Source organism: Electrona antarctica (assembly GCF_951216825.1).
Source record: "Electrona antarctica genome assembly, chromosome: 9".
In the NCBI taxonomy this organism is placed as follows: Eukaryota; Metazoa; Chordata; class Actinopteri; order Myctophiformes; family Myctophidae; genus Electrona; species Electrona antarctica.
In genome coordinates, this window is record NC_136790.1 from 39,520,647 (window position 1) to 39,542,414 (window position 21,768).

The window sequence follows — 21,768 nt, forward strand, 5'->3', positions numbered from 1 at the left end:
CTAGACTTGGTCTGACTCCCAGTGCAGCCATTTAGATGGGTAGTCTAGACTTAGACACTGGTCTGACTCCCAGTGCAGCCATTTAGATGGGTAGTCTAGACTTAGACACTGGTCTGACTCCAGTGCAGCCATTTAGATGGGTAGTCTAGACTTAGACACTGGTCTGACTCCCAGTGCAGCCATTTAGATGGGTAGTCTAGACTTGGTCTGACTCCCAGTGCAGCCATTTAGATGGGTAGTCTAGACTTAGACACTGGTCTGACTCCCAGTGCAGCCATTTAGATGGGTAGTCTAGACTTGTATAAGACACTGGTCTGACTCCCAGTGCAGCCATTTAGATGGGTAGTCTAGACTTAGACACTGGTCTGACTCCCAGTGCAGCCATTTAGATGGGTAGTCTAGACTTAGACACTGGTCTGACTCCCAGTGCAGCCATTTAGATGGGTAGTCTAGACTTGGTCTGACTCCCAGTGCAGCCATTTAGATGGGTAGTCTAGACTTGGTCTGACTCCCAGTGCAGCCATTTAGATGGGTAGTCTAGACTTGGTCTGACTCCCAGTGCAGCCATTTAGATGGGTAGTCTAGACTTGGTCTGACTCCCAGTGCAGCCATTTAGATTGGTAGTCTAGACTTGGTATATTAGACACTGGTCTGACTCCCAGTGCAGCCATTTAGATGGGTAGTCTAGACTTGTATAAGACACTGGTCTGACTCCCAGTGCAGCCATTTAGATGGGTAGTCTAGACTTAGACACTGGTCTGACTCCCAGTGCAGCCATTTAGATGGGTAGTCTAGACTTAGCCATTTAGATGGGTAGTCTAGACTTAGACACTGGTCTGACTCCCAGTGCAGCCATTTAGATGGGTAGTCTAGACTTAGCCATTTAGATGGGTAGTCTAGACTTGGCGTCTTACTGAATAACCAGAATGATCTTCAGTTACAGTTGGGTGCCACCGATATTGTCCCTTATCATTTGACCCATTTAGGCCTGACCTCAAAATTTAAAAAAATCCTTCTAAATCCTCCAGTTTTCTGAAATAAATATTTTCACGATTTTTCAAAAATAGCAGACCTACAAAGCTCGTAGCGCGCCACTCGGTGGCGCGCTATGAGCTTGTAGATCTGCTATTTTTCAATAGCTAAATTATAATGTTTAAAACACCAAAAGGGGTTCCCGCCCAAAATGGGTTAACTGTCCTTTTGCGCAGATCACGCAAACCTCAGCAAAAAGAAAAGGACAATATCGATGGCCTCCAACTGTATATAAGACACTGGTCTGACTCCCAGTGCAGCCATTTAGATGGGTAGTCTAGACTTGGCGTCTTACTGAATAACCAGAATGATCTTCAGTTACATGCCTGGATTTGCTTGCAGCTTATTTGCTAAGCTTAGAAAAAGAGATTGGGTTCAAATTTAATTTTGAATTAAATTTTAATGGTGGTAAGGAATATTTAAGTGTGCCTCCCTGTTTGAGTCTGCGACTTAGCCTATTCCCTGGTGTATGTTTGTGGGAGGTTACTTAGTCATGGAACAAATCTTGATCCAGTTTCTTTCCAAATGATTCATTGTGCTAGACTGTTCCTCTCTGTCTATCTGGATACGTTTAGCCGCATTGCATTTACGAAGTTGCAGTAACACTGTATCAAGTCTACCTCAACCCTGAGCACTTGGGTTGTTTTACATTTAGCCTACTTGAATACAAAATGTAGAGAAAGAGAAGTTGGGGGCCAGAGATGGGCAAAGCCCAAGCTCAATGGTGAGATTTTAAGACCATTCTAAACGGGGGACTCAATGCATTACATCATCACTTGGCAAATTGTCCCAGTGCACGTTGGACGGATGTTCTATAGGCCTGGGGTCAGCTCGCTGTGGGAATCTTAGATTTAGTGTATTCACCCTGTTTTAACTGTCACTTTGCTGACCTGATGGTGTGGTATGACGTATGAGTCTGCTATTTAGCTGTCATTGTCGTTGCCACAAAGACTAGATTGGTACAGAGATTTGTAAATGGAAGAGAATAGAATGATACTATTCTATGTACTTCTGCTGTGAAAATTAATACAATTAATGCTAGGTTAAACCCACCAAAATGTTGCAGCACTTAAATGGGATAGCATGCTCTGTCTCCCAAAACATGAATGGTGAACATGTCCAATGCAGCAGTCTTAACCCTAGAGCACTAAACCTGGGTGACTTTCACCTGGACAACTATATTTTTGTAATTTTCATAATGTTGCTTATGTCTGAGGTGAGTGGGTCTTTCAGTATCTTCATGATGCTCAGTGACATCATAGAAGGTAGGTTTGTTTCCCTCCCTGTTTTTTTCTACAGGCAGGTGTTCGGGCACCGCGTTTAGAGATAGAGAAAAATCCCATACACCCACAATGGGCTTTTCCTCTTCTTTTTTCACTGGACCATTCTCACTCTCATGTCCCAGGAATGAGTGGACCAAAGGAGAAGTTATATCCATTATATTTTATGAATACTTTTAAAATAATACCCATATGTATGTATTTTTTTGTGTGTGAAAAGTCATGATGACAATATTAAAGAAGAGTACCTCAAGTTGCCATGTAATGCTGTACTTTAATATATATTGATGAGAAATATTTTTTATGGAATATATTACATTGGGTAAAATATACCCGGGTTTAGTGGTGGTTTGTGTTCTAGGGTTAAGCCAATAAATGACCTGCTCCTAGTGTCTTGCAGTGGATGCTACTATTGTTCTCATCCTGTTTGGTCTCCGTTATTCACAGGTCTTTGGACGAGCTCATTCTACCCACAGAAAGGTGGCAGCAGATGGGGAAAGTAGAGAGGAGAGTCTGATGCTGGAGTCTGCCAATAAGGAGGCCCTGTACCAGGAGAAGGTCCTGGAGCTGCAGAATGAGCTCAGACAGGCCAGGGCTTCCCTCACCAGTTCACAAGCAGAGAATGACCGCCTGACCTCTGTTGCCCTGGAAGTGAGAGAGGTGGGTTTTACTATCAATTGCTCATTAATGAGTTCAGTCTTATGACAGTTGAGGCTGTTCTGTTTTGGGCGTCCTGTACTGGTTTATTTACAAATGGGGAGGTATGATCCAGCTGAACTTAAATTAATTGACACAAAAAAGAGTGGAAACTAGAAAAAGTGCCCTTCTGGGCACAGGTCTCCACCAGGAGGATATGAGTGTGTGTGATGTTTGGCAAAATGTTTAGGAGTAATATAAACATGTTTTTTTGTTTGTTTCTTGCAACAATTTTCTTCATTTTGTTGAGGAAATGCAGAGCCTGATCACTCATACAAGCATCTCTGAGGATAGAATTCTGGATGAGCAGGACATGAGAAGGCAATCTTAGCTAATCAGTGTAGAATCTGAGAAATCCAACAGGCTCGTCTTGATCACATGACTACAGAGATCATGTGTACAGATTTGCGTGAGATTTGGATGAAATCTGTGCGACTAACATAAACAATGCGTTTTGCAGAAATCGGCCTCATGGTGGCGCTATAACCGGCAGATGTGGAGGGATGCAGGGAAAATGTTTGTCCATGGCCTCTAGGGAGTGGGCATACATAAGTTGTATACAGATCGATGCAGTTATAGGTAAAAACAGGAATTGGCCTGTTATAGCGCCACCATGAGGCTGATCTTAGCCAATCAGGATGGAAGATGGGAAATTGTGCAGATGGCACTTGCCTGGAATGCCTAGCACAAGATGAGGAGAGTGTGGAAATCAGACCTCAAAAGGCGGCTGTTTGTAGCTACAGTGAGTGGAGCCAGTGTTGCCATATGGGGACAATACATTGACCCTCATAGTACAGCTGGAAAGGGACCTGGATGGAGTCCATTTCCAATTAAATGAGAACACAGCCTTCTGGGTTAGAAACATTGTTGATAGGAGGAGATATGTCATGATAGGACATGGTATTTCTAGCTGACCCCCGTCTCCCTGGCATCTCTGCTGACTGACCTGATATTGTAATCACAGTAGACTTATATCTCGAAGATTAGGTAGACATCACTGTCTGACAGGTATGTGGTTGACATCAGCTGGATGGTCCAAAGGTCTGATCCATCAATGACAGTGACATCTGCATCAGCAGCATTCCTCCCGACCTGAAGTGACGTCTTCAATGTGGACATGGCTTTCTGAATTACAATCACTTCTTTCAATGTATTTAAATAATTAAAATTAGATTAGATTAGATTAGATTTTCACTCATCTTCTAACACTTTTTTTTTTTTTTTAATCTTTCTTGGACTTTGTCTTTCTACAACTTTCTGCTGGGGGGGGGTGGCTATCTATTTATGGGTTGAATCAGTGGGGTGAGAGCGGCTATCTTTGGGAGAGCTTTTGTTCTGTTTGTCTGTATGGATGTACTGTTGTATGGTTTGTGTACTGTATGTATTGTATGTACTGTTCATCTGTGTTGAGGACCCCCTCTAAAATGAGATGAGGCATCTCAAGGGGCTTATCCTTTCAATAAAGGTATATAAATTTGCATTCCATCCTCTGTGTACATGGCAGTTAAGACTGGTGCCAGCTCATAGGCAAAGGGCATCCTCCACAAGTCCACATGAACATCACAGTCACTACACTAGACAGGAGTACGGTGACCGTTGAATAGATAGAATTTAGGTCATACACTTTGGAGTGTATCATTTGAATGGATTTGGCTGTTGTTGCCACCATCTTCACTTTAGATGGGATGGTCTTGTAAAATACCTTTAACCATGGTCTTTTCAAAATCTTGCAAGATTGTGTCTACATTGACAACTGGTGTGATGAACAGTATGAATACATCTTGGAGAAAGTAATGCAATCTCATAATCCTATTTTTGGGGGAAATGCAAGATTTGCAAGATGCTCAAGATAGATAGATGATCTGAAAGGGTTAATATGCAACCACCTGAAAATAAATATGCTACAGTTTCACTAAGTGTGTGTGTGTGTGTGTGTGTGTGTGTGTGTGTGTGTGTGTGTGTGTGTGTGTGTGTGTGTGTGTGTGTGTGTGTGTGTGTGTGTGTGTGTGTGTGTGTGTGTGTGTGTGTGTGTGTGTGTGTGTGTGTGTGTGTGTGTGTGACGCGGCTTGGCCTGTTGTAGCGCCACCATGAGGCTGATTTGAAGTGGCATTTCTTCCAAAGCCTAGTGGGAATATGCATGCACAGTTTCACCACAATCGGACGCTGCGTTGAGTAGTTGTGGCGATTTGTACAAAACTGGTACAAAGTGGGCTACTCCTGAAAAGTTTAGAAGCCAATCGTAGCAAATTAGGGTGGATTATGAGAAATCAAACAAAACCGTCTTGATCACATGACTATGGAGAGCATGTGTACCGATTTGCGTGAAATTTGTAATATTAGAAAATGTGTTTTACATATGTCGGCCTCTTGGTGGCGCTATAAAGAGCAGATGTGAAAAATTCCAGTCAAAGGTTTTTCCTTGGCCTCTAGGGAGTTGGCATACAAAGTTATCCACAGATCCGTGCAGTTAGAGGTAAAAACACTTTTCGGCCATGAGGCTGAGTTGAAAATGTTCATGTGGCATTTCTTCCTCGGCCTAGTGGGAATGTGCGTGCACAATTTCACGGAAATCACACGATGTGTTCATGATTTGCAGCATTTTGTTTGAAACTGAGCACTCCTGCGAACTTTGGAAGCCAATCTTAGCCAATCAGGATGGAGTCTGAGAAATCTGAAAGACCCGTTTCGTTGAATGGCTCTAGAGAGACTGTGTACCAATTTGCGTGATGTTTGGACAAAATCTGTAGGTGTACTGTCCAAAAACTTGTTTTGCACAAAGCGGCCTCCTGGTGGTGCTATAACAGGCCGCTCTGGAGATTTTGGGGCAGAGGTTCATCGTTGGCATCCAGGGAGTGTGTGTGCAAAATTTGGCATCGACCGGGTTAACGGTGCCGGAGATTAGCTGTTCACAGACGGACGGACACACGGACGGACGGACGGACGGACGGACGGACGGACGGAGTGCAAAACATACTCTCTCCCCATGCCTTCGGCCTGGTCGAGACAATTATTCTCTCATCTGGTCTGTATGTGTTCACCATATGTTATGACTCATTCAGATTTCATAAGTTTTGTTCTACAGAACGTGTTACAAATGTGAACATTTTAATTTCTAGAAGGTTTCGTGAATCAAACATGTAACATGTAGTTATCAAGGTTATTTATGTCAAACAATTACACAGTATTGTTTATTCAGGATTAAGTGTCACAAAATAAATTGTGTAATCCTACTCCAGTAAGAAGGGGACAATTATATACCGCCTACCCTGAATCAAGGTATTCAAACAAAAAACAAAATCAAATGCGAAAATAGAAAACTTAAATTACTTACTTACTAAAAATAGCAGATCTACAAGTTCACATGTGACACGTGGGCATGTAGAACGTCTATTCTAGGCACTCGCAGTGTATCGCGATTTATAAGCTTGTAAATCAGCTATTTTGTCATGGGGCACCATGTATGTCTTAAGTCCACAATGGAAACATGCCGACTGGGATTTTATGTTATGATTTTAGCATTATTGTATAACTGTACATTGCACTTTTTTGAAAACTGTTAACATGTGAGTTTAGAACTGGCTCTCATTGGTAGTAGTACAGTAGTTGGACATAGTTGGTCTGTGCTTGTAGAAGGCATTGGGACAATTAGCAGCATATTCAGTGTGCCCATTCCAACAGGAAACCGGATGTAATGGTCCTCTGTGAGTGACACAAAGCATGTTCTCTACAGTCTACAAGCCTCGCTGCAGCTTGGATTGTTAGGGGAATTTCGTGTCTTTCACACATAATGTTTTCAGACAAATCAAATAATATGTGCCTTTATTGGAAATATTACAAAGGCATAGTTGGAATGCCCCCTCAAAAGTGAATCGCTTGGTTGGAAGTGAACAAATGGAACAATTCCAATATTTTTCACACCCACCCTTTTCTTTCTGGTCCAAATGATCAAAAATTTCACACAGCCAAGCAGACATCCTGAACACAGGGTTTTTGAGGGGCGCTAGTCCCTCATATGCCCTGCTTTGTGTGTTTGTGTAAATCATAGCGATGATTTGATTGGCTGATCACCCCATAGCGATGATTTGAATGGCTGACTAAAGTACATTTTCAGGATAAAATGTGAGGGCATAAAAGTGAAGACGCCAATTGTGATTGGCTGGAAGGACAGAAAAGTGAGGTACGCCAATTGTGATTGGCCGGAATGTGATGATGTATGATATAAGAGCGTCCCTCACTTCACACAAGTGTGATATTTCATTTTACTCCCAGTGCCAGTTAGAAAAATTATTTGGAACTGCTATGGGTTTCCCTCCTTTCCCCTCCACAGAAATCTTTCATCGTGTAATTTCTGTTTTTCCTTCCCTTCTTTCTTGTCCTGATTTGTAGAGTTCAGAGCAGGTGGAGCTGCAGCGCAGTCAGCTGCGTGATGACATCAGAGAGTACAAGGTGCGCGAGACGCGTCTGCTGCAGGACTACAGTGAGCTGGAGGACGAGAACATCTCCCTCCAGAAACAAGTGTCTGTGCTCAAACAGAACCAGGTGAGATCAGTGACCTGGGACAGGCATTGTTCAGTGTTAACAGATTAATCGCCCAGGACGAAGTTCTTTGTCCTTTCTATTAGTAACGCCCGACGCTCAGGACGAAGTATTGTCCTAAAGACGAAGTTTATTGATACGAGAACAGATCGCCTGGCTGTATAGCCCAGGCGCGCCTGCTGGGCTCTCCTCTGTGACGCGCAAGACTGAGACGTCATCAAAAAACTCCCTCCTCTGTTTAGCTGATGAAAACGAAAATCTTAAAACGTTCATAAATCGCGATCTAAATCATCCCGTCTTTTTCTGAAAAAAGATCCTGTGTTAGACGGCGCTCCGCGGTCCAGTCGCTAGTCTCGATAGATTTATTCTTGTCTCCCGTTGTTGTCGATCGATTCTAAAGTGCTGTGGCTATTGTTAGCTGCTACACAACATCATGAACTTCCGGCCGGTCCGTCCGGAAAAGGCGTCCGTGTTTATAAATCGACTGGGCGCATGAATGTAATGGATTAAATAGTTCCGGGCAATTAAAGTGTTAATTTTGTTGGCTAAAACTAGTAGAACTAAAAGACAAGTCAAGGCATGGAATTGTATTATATAGTGCTCTCCATCATAGAGACATGTGGTACGTCTCTGAATTACAAATGTTTCCGGGGCCTCATCTGGTGTCATTCTGTGCAGGTGGAGTTCGAGTGTCTGAAGCATGAGATCTGCCGTCTGGCCGAGGACTCCCAGTGCCTCCATAGCCAGCTTGAGGAAGCCATGCGTCTGCGGGAGATCGCCGAGCGACAGCTGACAGAGGCCCTGGAAACCATCAAGACTGAGCGTGAACAGAAGGCCGCCCTCCGCAAGGAGCTCTCCCACTACATGACCATCGGAGACTCCTTCTACCATAGCTCCTTCAACATTTCCATCGATAACCTGAAGCTTGGCGACGACACCTCCACCATAGTCGAGCCTGACAACGATGACCTTATCCGCGGCTTTGAGAATGGCTTGGTCAAGTCTGCCGAGGACAACAAAAGCTCTGGGAAAAAGAGCTTCAAGCCAGCTCCCAGCCTGGTGGATGAACTGCTGAGTGAACTCAACATCTCTGAGATCCAGAAACTTAAGCAGCAGCTTGTACAGGTAGGGTTGTTCACATGCAACTTCATGACCTTTATAAAACCCACTACCTGCGGAATGGTCATAATTTATCACTGAGGTAAACAATATTAGGTACCGGTAAACATCTTACCTAAAGTAGTGGTTGCTCCACATCTTCATCCTGAAACATGAAGAATTACCTTGCAGCTTGGGCCCAACATACAAGGACAATACAACATACATAATACAAACATAAAGCAAGTGAACAAAACAACTTAAAGTAAAAAGGAAAGTGTTATCAACCTTATCAATCAAATAAATACCAGTATCATGTGCATGATATGTAACTGAATAGAATTGAATAGATCACTATGCTTGAAAGATTATTTTGAGTTGCATACATTATGAAAGAATTTAAATTTTTTGAAAGTCATATTTACTTTCAGTTCTTAGAGGTAACAGAATACATCTAAATGATAAAAGGCTACAAATATTAACTGTAGCAATGTGTGGCAATGAAATGAAGGCATCTTATCAGCAAATCCACGTTGCAGAAGGAACAGATTGCATTATACCCACAGCAACTAAGTTTTAATATGAACTGACAAAGAAACTCTCTGCATAATCCCCCTCCTTCCCTGGAAAGTTGTGCATATAACCAAAACGTTTGTATTTCTGTAGATGGAGCGAGACAAGGTGGCCCTCATTACCTCCCTGCAGGATTCCCAAAAGCAACTGGAGCATGCCAATGGCTCTATGTCGGAGCAGCAGGAGGTTGTCAACAGGCTGACGGAGAACCTCAGTGCCATGAGGAAACTTCAGGCCACCAAGGAACGCCACTCTGCCCTCGACAGTGAGAAAGAGAGGGACAGCCGAGATGCCGGAGATGGAGACTACTACGAGCTGGACATCAACGGCCCTGAGATCCTACAGTGTAAATACACCGTGGCCATCTCTGAAGCTGGCGAGCTCAGGCAAGAGCTGAAAATTCTGAGGGCAGAGTACCAGGCGTGCCGAAGCCAGTACGAGGAAGAGCGAGCCCGGCTGGTGGGCGACGTCCGGGAACTGAGCGACAAGGTGGCCTCGCTTGAGAAGATCAGCCGAGCAGACAAAGACGAATCAGCCCGGCTGCAGAGGGAGCTCCGTCTGGTCAGCGAGGCTGCAGGAGAGTCTCTCGGCAGCCTTAACGTGGCTCAAGATGAGCTGGTGGCTTTCAGCGAAGAGCTGGCCAACCTCTACAACCACGTGTGTATGTGCAACAACGAGACCCCCAACCGCGTCATGCTGGACTACTACAAGGAGGGCAAGGCTAGTTTAGGAAGGGGAACCGTGTTTCTGACGAACGGTCTGATCCCTGAGACTGATCGTGAGAAGCCAGAGGCCATGGATGCTACCTCCATCCTGGCTGTAGCACCGGAGTACCGTCCGGAACCCATGAACATCTATAACCTGGTGGCCATCATTCGGGACCAGATTCGCCACCTGCAGCAGGCCGTGGACCACACCACAGCGCTGTCGCGCCAGAGGTTGGCCACTCTAGAGATCAACACCGTGGCTGACAAGGACAAGGAGGCCTTCATGGGGGAGATTCTCAAGCTGAAGTCGCTGCTCAGCACCAAGAGGGAGCAGATCGCCACACTCAGAACTGTGCTGAAGGCCAACAAACAGGTCGGCAAAGCAATAGGAATTTATTTTTGTGTTTTGGTCGTGATTTCTTTCTTTTCTTGTACTGTTGTGTTGATATTGAAATTATATTCAAGTGAACAGAAACAGTAATGATGGACAGTCCTGAAAAATAATATATATATATATATATATATATATAAGAATAAGCATACAGCACATGTAACAACATAATAACCCTATAACCTGTCCCCTCCAGACAGCGGAGGTTGCTCTGGGCAACCTGAAGAGAAAATATGAGAATGAGAAGGCCATGGTGACAGAGACTATAATGAAGCTCCGCAATGAGCTCAAGGCTTTGAAAGAAGATGCTGCCACGTTCTCCTCACTCCGAGCCATGTTTGCTACAAGGTAAAATGCAAGCGATGGTCAACAAAAACAGTTGCCTTTGACACATGTATCACTTAAAAACATTTACGATTCATTAAGTGTTCACACTGAACAAGGTATATATTATAATTTGTCTTTGCTATTATGTTCAGGCTAAGAACACTCACTTATCACTTCCGTATTATTTCTTTATTGAAAGCAAAATAGACTTAACTAGAAAAAGTGCCCCTTGGGGCACAGGTCTCCACCAAGTCAGGTCAGGTTGTGGCCTGCTGGTGGCGCTATAATAGGCCAATGTGAAAAGGGTGCCATTTCTTCATATGCCTTTGATGGCAATTGGATGATTTGAGGCATTTTGCATTTTGTTCCAAAAATGTGTTTTGAAAAATCAACCTGTTGGTGGCGCTATAACAGGCAAATGTGAAAAGGGTGGGATATATTCCTCAGCCTAGTAAGAACATGTGTGAAAGATTTCACGTAAATTGCACGCTGCGTTCATGATTTGAGGCTTTTGTTCAAAATGGGGCAATCTTGCAAACTTTGAAAGCCAATAATAATTAGGATTGAATATGAAATATCAGACAGATCCGACTTGAGCACATGACTATAGAGATACTGTGTAACGATTTGTGAGATTTTTGGACAGAATCTGGAGGAGTAATATCAAAAAATGTGTTTTACAAAAGTCGGCCTCCTGGTGGCGCTATAAAAGGCAGATGCGGAAAATGCAGGTCAAAGGTTTGTCCTTGGCTTCTAGGGAGTGTGCATGCAACGTTTCACGCAGATCGGTGCAGTTTTAGGTAAAAAATGTGAAAAGCTGCCTCATGGTGGCGTTATAACAGGCCATTCTGGAAAATGTGGGGCAGAGGTTCATCGTTGGCATCCAGGGAGTGTGTGTGCAAAGTTTGGCATCGACCGGGTTAACGGTGCCGTAGATTAGCTGGTAACGGACGGACGGAAGGACGGACGGACACACACACACACACACGGACGGAGTGCAAAACATACTCTCTCCCCATGCCTTCGGCCTGGTGGAGACAAAAATAGCCCAGTCAGCTCTGTGTGTGCGTGCGTGCGTGCGTGCGTGCGTGCGTGCGTGCGCACGCAATAGCATTGTGGGAGTTGTCTGATGTAATACTAGAGCACAGAGGCTGCTGGCAGAGTCATCATCCTAGCATCTGGAAAAAGGCTGGAAAATGAGGACAATTTTAGATTTTTAGTAGCAATACCAGACATCTTGCACCACCTGCTGGAGATCCTCTCCAGATTCGTTTCCACTTTCAACCTGGCATCATTATATTTTGAGCATTTCAAAAATGATTTTATCCTATCCAAACAACAGTGAAAATAGATGATATACAACCTCACAACACATCCTAATATTGGACATGTTTTGAGCTTGTAGATCGTCTATTTTCGCCATTCAACATTAAAATTGGTCTTAGTAAATAATTACAATATTGTTTTTATGAACTGCTATGATTATTGTATTGTTTAAAATGTTTTTTCCACATAAGAAGAAAAACAAAACTCTGAAAGGGCGGAAAGGACATCTTTCTTCGTCATTGATTAAATCTATTAATAAATGAAATGTTAGTTAAATATTAGTTCCTCCAACCAAGAATCCATGGAGAGATGCAAACAATATGATGAGAGAAGGACTCAGGACTCAGACGTGCTTTCGTGCAACAACGATTTCTGATTATGGCAACATAGCTGGACCTCACACACACTTGACTTTAATGCAGCATACTGATTTTTGAGAAAGCCACCAGATTCCAATCATTTCAGTACTATAATATGGAAATCAACTTGCATAGGTTTGAATCCACTATGATATATTAATATGCAGTTATTTTTTGTCAAAGGGATGCCATGGTTTCATTTTAATGCATTATAAAAGGCTGGATTGGTTCTAGTCAACATGAAAATACTTCACTGGAGAAAAGTGATTTACCAATAAAATTCAATTCATGACTTATTAACCACAAACTTATGACATGGAAAAGTATGATCCTCTTTTTAACATGATCTTTTGTTCTCTTCCTACTTCTCAGGTGTGACGAGTACGTGACCCAGTTGGATGATATGCAGAGGCAGCTGGTTGCTGCAGAGGATGAGAAGAAGACACTCAACTCGTTGCTGCGTATGGCTATCCAGCAGAAGCTGGCCTTGACTCAACGCCTGGAAGACCTGGAGTTTGACCACGAACAGGCCCGCCGCAGCTCTGGTGCAGCAGCTGTAGGAGGCAAGAGCAAAGTGAAGGGCAAAGGAGCATCAGCCATACATCGTGTAAGTCACAGACACCTGCAGGGCAGTCCTTGAGCGCCAAGGCTTCATTCCAAGAGAGATTTCCAGGGTCATTTGAGGCCTGATGTTTATGCACCATTACCTTTGCATGCACTCCTCTTTTCTGGCACAACGGTCCTTGTGGTGGTGGGGGGGTTCCACTATAATCAAATGTAGTATTTTGCAAGGAAATCCAGCTTTTAGTGTGTGTGCAAACACAAACTTTGTCCTAACGCAAACATTAAATGCCATTGACAATTTTGAGTGTTTGTGTAAACACAAACATTGCGTAACACAAACATTGAAGATGAAGGTGAGGACGCAAATTCTGATTAGCCGGAATGAGATGATGAATAATGATGTACGATGATAAGAGCGCCCTTCACATGGGTGTGATTTTTAGTTTAAAAATGAGATGATGGCAGATAATAGACTCAATTATAGAATATAAACCCTTTATTATATATTTTTTATTTTTTTGGAGTCCAGGGACCCCCTAGCATCCTTGAGGGGCTTCCAGTGGGTACCCAGCTAAATGAATGATAGTCAGGAGTAACCAAATGGACCTTTTTAAGGGTCTGTAAATCTGAGTGTACCCAGAGATAGAATTCAAATCAAATGGGGTTACGTGGCCTAATGAATATGAAACGGGGGGACCTTGAAATGAAAATGATGTAGTGGAAAATGAAATTAGGTTAAACTGCTCAACTTAAATGCAATTGGCAACAATGATCAAACAATGAAATAAAACATTACATGTATTTTTTAATATACTATATTTTTCATACACTTGTGGGATAGATGATTAGATCAAATAGTTTTTAAGGGACTCCTCTCTAGCCTGATCGTTCAAACCCAATCTGCATGCTACATTACTGTGACCGGTCTCTGACTGTGTACGGCTAACCCTGTTAACACATTGGTGTTTAATCCTAACGTTTCATCCTAACTACACCATTACTAACACACTGGAAAGTGACATTTGGTCTTTGCCCTCTAAATATGTGACTTTGGTTATCTTTCTATTTGCAGTAAAAGTGTTCACGCCAGGTGTCCTTTGGGATATCCTTCAGTGTGTATGTGACTGTTACCACACATGGACACATTTCTTCAGTATTCCATCATGGATTTTGGGAACCTTCTAACTTGAAACACTTATTCGCTGGGGATATTGTTTCAGAGTACAAACACACAAACACCTATGAAATGACCCTGGAAGGTTCAGTACAGCAGTGCAACCGCAGAAGGTTTGTACGGTATAACGGTACCGGTACTTGCGGTATGGACTTACACACTGTGTACTCAGAGTTTTGACAACATTCACCACTATGTTTATTGAATCAGATGTGTGTATATTCTGACTACTCTGTCTTTGCCTGTTACCCCGCTGACTGTGCACTTTTGGTTTTTGATTTATAAACTTTTTATTTTATTTGTTATCTTAAGCAGTAGTACATTTTTACATATTGTGCATGTATAGCCACCAGATTCAGAACCACGCTTCCAAGTACTGCAACTAAGTCTATTTATATTTATTTTCATGAAGAAGATGGGGAAAGTATATCTGCTATCTGGTCCATTCCTGGAGCCTATAAACAATGGAACCACATAGTTGTGAGGTCCCTGCGAGAAAGATGTGGAAATTACTTTTGAAATAATTTCCAAAAATGAGGTAGATATTGATGACAAGAAACGGAGCTTAATTTTTTGTCTTGGTTATTTACCTTTTGGCCTTAGATTGTGTAGTGCCTTCTTGGCTCTCCATGGAAAGATTATTGATTTTTGTCTTGTATGTCGTGTTTGTCTCTGCATTTTAAATAGAGAGGCAATTCTTCCTCTGCAGAGGAAAATGATGATAGCAATATTATATGGTAAGAGATACATTTTATTATATGACCCTGCAAGCATCCAACTACAACTCCAGGATGTACAGGCCTCTATGACCTACTTGTTAACATTGTTTGCTGAGTGGAAGATTCAGGTTTGCTTGTATGACTGACTGACAAAGAGTATTAATGCACATTTATTTATATACAAGCTTTTTAAGTTAAGGTGAAATGATAATAATATTCATTAAGGTGTATTCATGAAGGAGAGTTTTTGTTGTAATTGTTTTAATACAATATTATGAAAAACACCTTTTGCGTCCTAAAATGAATTTTAAACAAGGAGGAGGTTAATGTTGACAAACCTGCAGTGCCATTTTGCAGAAAATAATCAGTAAGTGCAATTTGTGTTACACGAAAAAAGTTGATGCTATTGTAATAAAGTAAAATATTTTTCTTGTTGCTCAAGTTCTTGATCCTAATTGAGTTTTATATCTTTTTACTTTAAGTCTTCTTTGTATTTATTTAATACAATATCAAGCTGACTTCATCCTTGTTTTAAGTGAATTTAGCTAGAGCTGGTAGGTCAAATGTTCTACCGGCCAGTTATTTCTCTGTGTCTGCTTAAAGTTATGCCTCATGAACAAATAAATCTAACTTTATAATATGTATGTATGAAGTTTTCATTTACTGTATGTTTAATGCATATGGTTATATTATATAGTATTTTATCAAGAAGAATGTTGACATGTGTAGGCTTGGATTGGCTTTCTCAAAACTGCACACACAACTGAAGACATCACACACAAAATGCTAAACCCTGACACACTTTTGCACGATTACTATTTGCCATCAAATCTCTTAACCGTTCACAAAATGGAACTCGTGTTTTCATTTGGTACACAAGGCCATATTTTCAAATGACACACATACCATGCATTGAGTACACACAACTAAGCATTTGCTAATTTTGCTGCACACTACCAAGCATTTAGCCTACAGCACAAAGAATTGAATTGAAAACCCAATCGTAGAAGTAGAACACACCATATGAATGACAAACTGGGGAATGAGCCATTTCTCCTTTTGTAAAATGATTAAGTGTAGCCTGTAGGCCTACTTTTTCATAGTCAAACATAAAACAGCAGACAACAGTTTTATTTAATTTTTACTGTAAAATGTACATTACTCTAAACCAGCCTGCTCATATAGCCCTGACAGGCCTCAACACTCATGTCACTACAAGCCTCCTCCATGGCCTGGAGCACTGGACCCGGTCCTGGAACCACCCAGTGGAAACTCACATTGTCACAGACCGCAAATTGCTCAAAAGAACTGAATGTTTAGAGATTTTGATATTTGTGTGTTGTAGGTTGATGCTTTGAGATTTTACGTGAGAAGTGTGTGCAAGTTCTGAACATTTAAGGGAGTGTGAAGTAGTGCAAATTGTGTAGTTAGAAGATAGATAGATACCTTTTATTATCCCACGGGGGAAAGTCAGTCGCCCATAGGCGGCACAGCAGTTAAGGTTACAACATACAAGGATAAGACGGATAAAAAAAGTACTGTAGTATACAGAAGAAACAAGGCAGAAAGAAAAAGCAAGGTGCATCAAGAAACAATAAGGTACATGAAGTGAAGGTTGTGCAAATTGTGCCAAATTTTCGATTTGTGTGTCACACACTTCCCCTTTAAAATAAAAATATATCACCAGTGACCAGACCCATCTCATGAAAGGGGCTGAAGTTGGTTTGACCATTTGTGGATGTGGAAAATACTTTTCTGGAAAAGCCAAAGCCCCATGGGAAATTGGAAATGTCCATTTTTAACTTTTAGGTTATACACATGCTTAAACACTTTTGTGGTCAATACATTGATCACCATATGTTGACTTCCAGGCAACATATGGTGGATATGCCTGAAATGAGAGCTCACAGGCAGAAATTCAGGTATAAGACCTAAAGTTTGCTAATTGTGTTAATATAATCATAAAATGGTGAGTGTAAGTAGACACATTTTATAATAATAAATGAATTATTCAACATTTTCACCTATAATGACATTCCAAAAACGGATGCATGTAGATCATCTTTTTGATATGATATATGCCCAAATTAGACATGCCAGGACCCAGGGCTTTATGGCCTTGGGGTACCGTGGAGGTCCCTTGCGTTGTGGTAGCCTCTGGCTTTGACCATGCCCATCATGCCCATGTGAGTGAATCCACGCTATGTGTATGGCCAAAGACAGGCTAGGCCATAGCCATTGGCCACAGATAGAGTTATGGGGATAGGTCTTGAGGTCTTGACTCCTGACCGTCCTGGGGTAAATATTTCCTTTCCGGTAGGAAGGCCCGCTACGGCGCTGGCCACTCTATGCTCTCTCTCTACGAGTTCCTATGACGTCAGGGGGAGTGGCCGAACAAAGGACAGAAGAGAAGAATCGACAATGGGAGGTTTGTAGCTCACTCGCAAGTCGCAACTCGTTATAATCTGCTTATTTTACCATATATCTGGTTTCTTTTAGACGAATTCGTATTAGTGTTGTCATTCTGGTTCAACTCTTGAACACGAAAACGACTAATAATACATTGTGCAAATATACATTCATGAATCATACGTCTTGAGGTTACAGTGTCATAAAAGTTTCTAACACCACCCCACGAGGAGTGTTTGGATGCCCTTGTTGACAGTTCAAATTCAAGGAGTGGAAAGAAACGCACAAGCAATGTATCGTTCTCTACATTGCAAGTGTAGCATCACCGTGTTTATAACTCATTCATAACGTAGTTATTATCACGAGAGAGCTTGTTTTTCTTTTTCTTCCAACATGTCATGCTGTTCACTACGGAACCATTTCATCCACTAAGCATGCCCTGTAGTATCACAATCTTTTCTGAATATGTGCTTGGCTGTTCATGGACATTTTGTGAACGAAATCATGTGGAACTAGCCTTGGATCAAGACTATCATAGTAGATGTAGTTTATATTATCGAGTCTGAGTTTTACTTTCGTATGTTATGCAAATATAAAAATCGATACATCTATGGTAGTCTTGATCCAAGGCTAATAATGTGGACCTTTTCCTTTTTGACAGACAGCTTCCGTGACCAGCTGCTTGAGGACAACAGGTTCCTCAAAGCTGACCGCAGACTGGATACAGATATAGTGGACAAACTCATCCTGCAGCTGAATAGGATCTACCCTCAGATCCTAACAGACAAGGAGGCCACCAAAGTAAGTATGATCCTGAATATCAAACAGTGTCTCTATTGTTTTGCACCAAAGAGAGATGTAAATACCGGTAGGCTATATAGGCACAGCTCTTGAGCATCAGCATAAAGTCAGACTCGATAAAATACATCTATAGTCTTGTGCTAGTGTAGAGACAAGCATTTGTATAAACACCAAACACATCTCATCTTAAAAATAATAATTATTGAGAAAAATGCAACATTTTTCTGGTGATGAATTGTGTCTGTGTAGGGTTGCCAACTACCTAACCTCGCGTCACCAGGCTTTCCACCTCGCAGGAAAGCCTGGTCTGTGTTACAAAATTGCTGTGTGAACCGGTATGGAACGGATGATATCGCTACGTCATGTTGTAGTATTGTTTTGTAGTCATCAGGCAGGAACAATCATCCGGAACTTCCTTTTCCCTCAAACCGGAAGAATAACAATAAAAGCTCTCGTAGCCTGCAGCTTTTGTTTGAGGGGAAAGGAAGTTCCGGATTCCTTATTTCAAGGGACGGTTGGAAACCCTACTTGTGTGGTTGTCCAGTTCAGGGACTTGGATGTGCCCACCAGTCTTCGGCTAGCAGAGCTCCTGACACACCTGCAGGGAAAAGGTGATGAAGCATGTCGAGAGTTCTACAGGGCACTTCATCTGCATGTGGAAGATGTGTACTTCAGCCTGCCCACACGCCTCCGTCTCAGAGGTTAGCCTCTAAGAACTCTGTCCTCTATCTATACCCATTATTTTTCTCTTAACCAATTAACCCACTAAAGAAGTAGTTCACCTAAAAATTACTTATTTTCTATCAATTCCATACCCCATGAAGCCTTGATGGTTTTTTTTGTACAATAAACTCTTGGCCTGTCTTTGCTTCAGATGCATCAACTCCATTGACTCCAAGTCTCTACCAGCAGAGATATGTCCTGAATGACAGAGGTAAGAGGAGTGGGAGCCACTGTTGATGCAAAGTTGTGAGTAATACACACAGCAACGTCCGGAATGTTATGTCCTTTATTTATTTACTTTACAGTGTAGCCTACCTACATCCTACAGAAGCTATGCTTAAGAAATCAGACCAGTAACATTTTGAAAACAAATCTGAGATCTATGAATATGATTGGGCAGATAATCCCAAAAGGCATGATAAAATAGAAGTGAAAAGGGAAGTAATTTGCATTGCTCACAAGATAATATAGTTAGATTATCATAAAATCTGGTTTTGAAACAATTTAATGTAAAACATATATACCCCCCTCCGCCATTTTATATAAGCTGTTGGAGTTTTAATATTCAACAAGTCACAAGTATCCGTTATGAACATAAAAAAACATAAACATAACATAAAGCACATGTTGACACTGCCATGCTCATCTTTCTTTTTCCAGATCCTCTTTTCTTTCTGAGCTGTTTCAGTGTTGCTGTAGGAATGGCAATATTGTATTACTACAGCGGTAAGTCCTCTTTCTATCTTTCTTTCTTGCCATGCCATGTTAGTGTCGAAATCAGATATAGTCATCGGTTATTATAAACATTGTTCCAATTAATGCTGTTCATTCCCTGTTTCCCCCCTGTAGAATCTAAACTCACAGGTGGCTACAGAGCCCTTGGCATGGCAGCTCTGGGTCTGGGCAAAAAAGCTCAGGAGGTTCTCATATGGTACACAGAAAAACCCCTAAAAAATCAGTGAGTGTGTCGATCATCAAAGCTACTGCAGTAATATCCTCTGAATGGTACCAAGACCAGGCCAACACATGAATTCAGGGGTTGAATCATGCATCTGTACATAATTGTTTATATATCGTTATGCTTTGTTAATCTGAAAGGGAATAAGAAAATGCACTTTCAGATTTCCATTTTTGACCATTTTCATTTGATATTTCAGGTCTAGAATCTAGATACTGTTGAAGTTACAGTTACGCATGTGATAAGTAACTATGTAATATTATGTTACATATGGGTTAACTAGTCTTGCATAGCCAGATGACCATGTAGATGATGGTCTACGCCTATGTCTAGGGACATCTAAATTAAATTAGGCCCACGCTAGCCTGTCACTAAGTCTGAATTTTCATTTAGTTTCACTTATTTTTTTAATGGTAGCGATTCAGGGCTGGAGCCAGGCTAGGCCCACCCACTACACTGCCTTTAACCAATCCTGATTTCCTCCAATACGAAGGAATGCCTCTAACATCTTTGCATTAATTTCTGTGAAGTACATTTTTTTTACATTTCCAAAATATTTCCACACAGTTTTAGCCAATTCAATGAATTTAGATATACATATCAGATAATAAGATTCAGTAGGTGGAGATCTCTGATCATCTGGTTATGCGAGGCTATGGGTCAACAGTTTTTTCTTTTTCCAATTCCAAAGTGCATCAAATAAAGCAGCATTCCAATCACCAGTGCACACCATTTGAATTTGTAATAAACACACACACACACACACACACACACACACACACACACACACACACACACACACACAAAACATATATATATTTACTACACCCTGAAAACAACCTATAACAAGCATACCACATTTTATGACATTTGACATTGAAAAATGAAAGTTGAGATCCTGTGTGTTTTGAACAGTAGCTTCAGTATTTATGAAGGTGGTGATGTGAGGGGATAAATGTACATAATAAAATCCTCTTAATGTATCAATTTGTGTAATCCGAAGGTGTACAAATGTACCCATTTGGATACATTGTACACTCAGAGGTAAATTAATTACTGATTAAGTTTTGGTAGAACACGACTGCCCTCTCCTGGCCAACAAGAGTATCTACATATCACTCTTATTACATCGTTTTCTCGGCGATTGGTTTGTTTTGTTTGGTGCTTTATCTGTATAAAACTCTGGACTTTTGACAAACCAATTACAATAGTCGATAATAGCGACTGTAAACGTTTTTGACGAGTCTCCACCGGTACATTACTGCAGGGACGTGATCGGCGCATACGATTGGTCCAAACGAATCAAATATGCAGGCGTCGCGCAGTGCATTGTGGGTGAGTTGCGGACGAATACAAAAGTAAATATACCGTAAAAACATTAAAAGGACAATAATTATGGTCAATGCTTTTGCTAAGATAACCAATGTAACATGTAATATGATTAATGCTCGCATCTTGAATTGTAATTAAATCGTAATGGAAACCATAAGTTATAGTGTCTTGTAGAGTAGGACCTATAAGTAGTTGGGTCGGAAGCTCTACATCTGTGTTGTATGAAAGGAGAGAAGGTTAGCACTCCCCTTGACAAGGATGGAAGAGGTCCTAGTGGCCTTCAACACATATACGGTTAAGGCATTGCCACCTACTTCGTGGCATCTCTAACCAAGTTTTTTGGTTAGTGGTCACTGGTTAGAGACAAGTAATTTGTAAACATGTGTTGTTTATGATCCACTGGTGAGTGGTGACAGTTCAGTTTTATCCTAAGCCATGTGATGTGGTAAAATTATCCCATCTACCTGATGTAATTTGCCCCAATATATAAATATAGGGAGGCCATAGTTAATGATGTTGTATTCACAAATTTAACAACAAAACGTAGGCCCTACGTTATTTCACAATATCATTTAAAAATGAATAAAATACGAAAAGGTGAAAATCTGACATTGACTCCTGCTACTGTCTGTACCTCATTCTGTCTGATAGGCAGCAAATGGGATGTTTGTTCTAAATAAATATTCATAAGGGATTAGCAATATGATAGCTGGGATATGATTTATAAATATTTGGTGCATAATTATACACTATGTGTTAGTGA

General features: G+C 41.4%; 2 protein-coding genes across 3 annotated transcripts in view; both read left to right on the plus strand.

Moving 5' to 3' along the window:
* The window catches only part of LOC306930446 (bicaudal D homolog 2), a 19,170-nt gene extending 3,953 nt beyond the window's left edge, over positions 1 to 15,217 (plus strand). Inside the window, exons 2-8 of one of the 2 annotated variants that reach the window (XM_079511420.1) lie at positions 2,760 to 2,972; positions 7,395 to 7,547; positions 8,223 to 8,669; positions 9,309 to 10,295; positions 10,510 to 10,661; positions 12,698 to 12,932; positions 13,962 to 15,217. In XM_079511420.1, the coding sequence (XP_079367546.1) occupies positions 2,760 to 2,972; positions 7,395 to 7,547; positions 8,223 to 8,669; positions 9,309 to 10,295; positions 10,510 to 10,661; positions 12,698 to 12,932; positions 13,962 to 13,964 (2,190 nt within the window). In that variant the 3' untranslated portion in view covers positions 13,965 to 15,217. Of the gene's footprint in view, positions 1 to 2,759; positions 2,973 to 7,394; positions 7,548 to 8,222; positions 8,670 to 9,308; positions 10,296 to 10,509; positions 10,662 to 12,697 lie in introns of both variants that reach the window. The other variant, XM_079511419.1, reaches the window with a different exon arrangement.
* Positions 15,218 to 17,081: 1,864 nt separating this feature from the next.
* On the plus strand, positions 17,082 to 20,398 carry card19 (caspase recruitment domain family, member 19). The gene is made up of 6 exons (XM_079511469.1): positions 17,082 to 17,210; positions 17,853 to 17,992; positions 18,537 to 18,693; positions 18,867 to 18,926; positions 19,376 to 19,441; positions 19,565 to 20,398. The coding sequence occupies exons 1-6, from the start codon at positions 17,204 to 17,206 to the stop codon at positions 19,675 to 19,677; spliced, it is 543 nt and encodes a 180-aa protein (XP_079367595.1). The 5' UTR covers positions 17,082 to 17,203; the 3' UTR covers positions 19,678 to 20,398.
* The last annotated feature ends 1,370 nt before the right edge of the window (positions 20,399 to 21,768 follow it).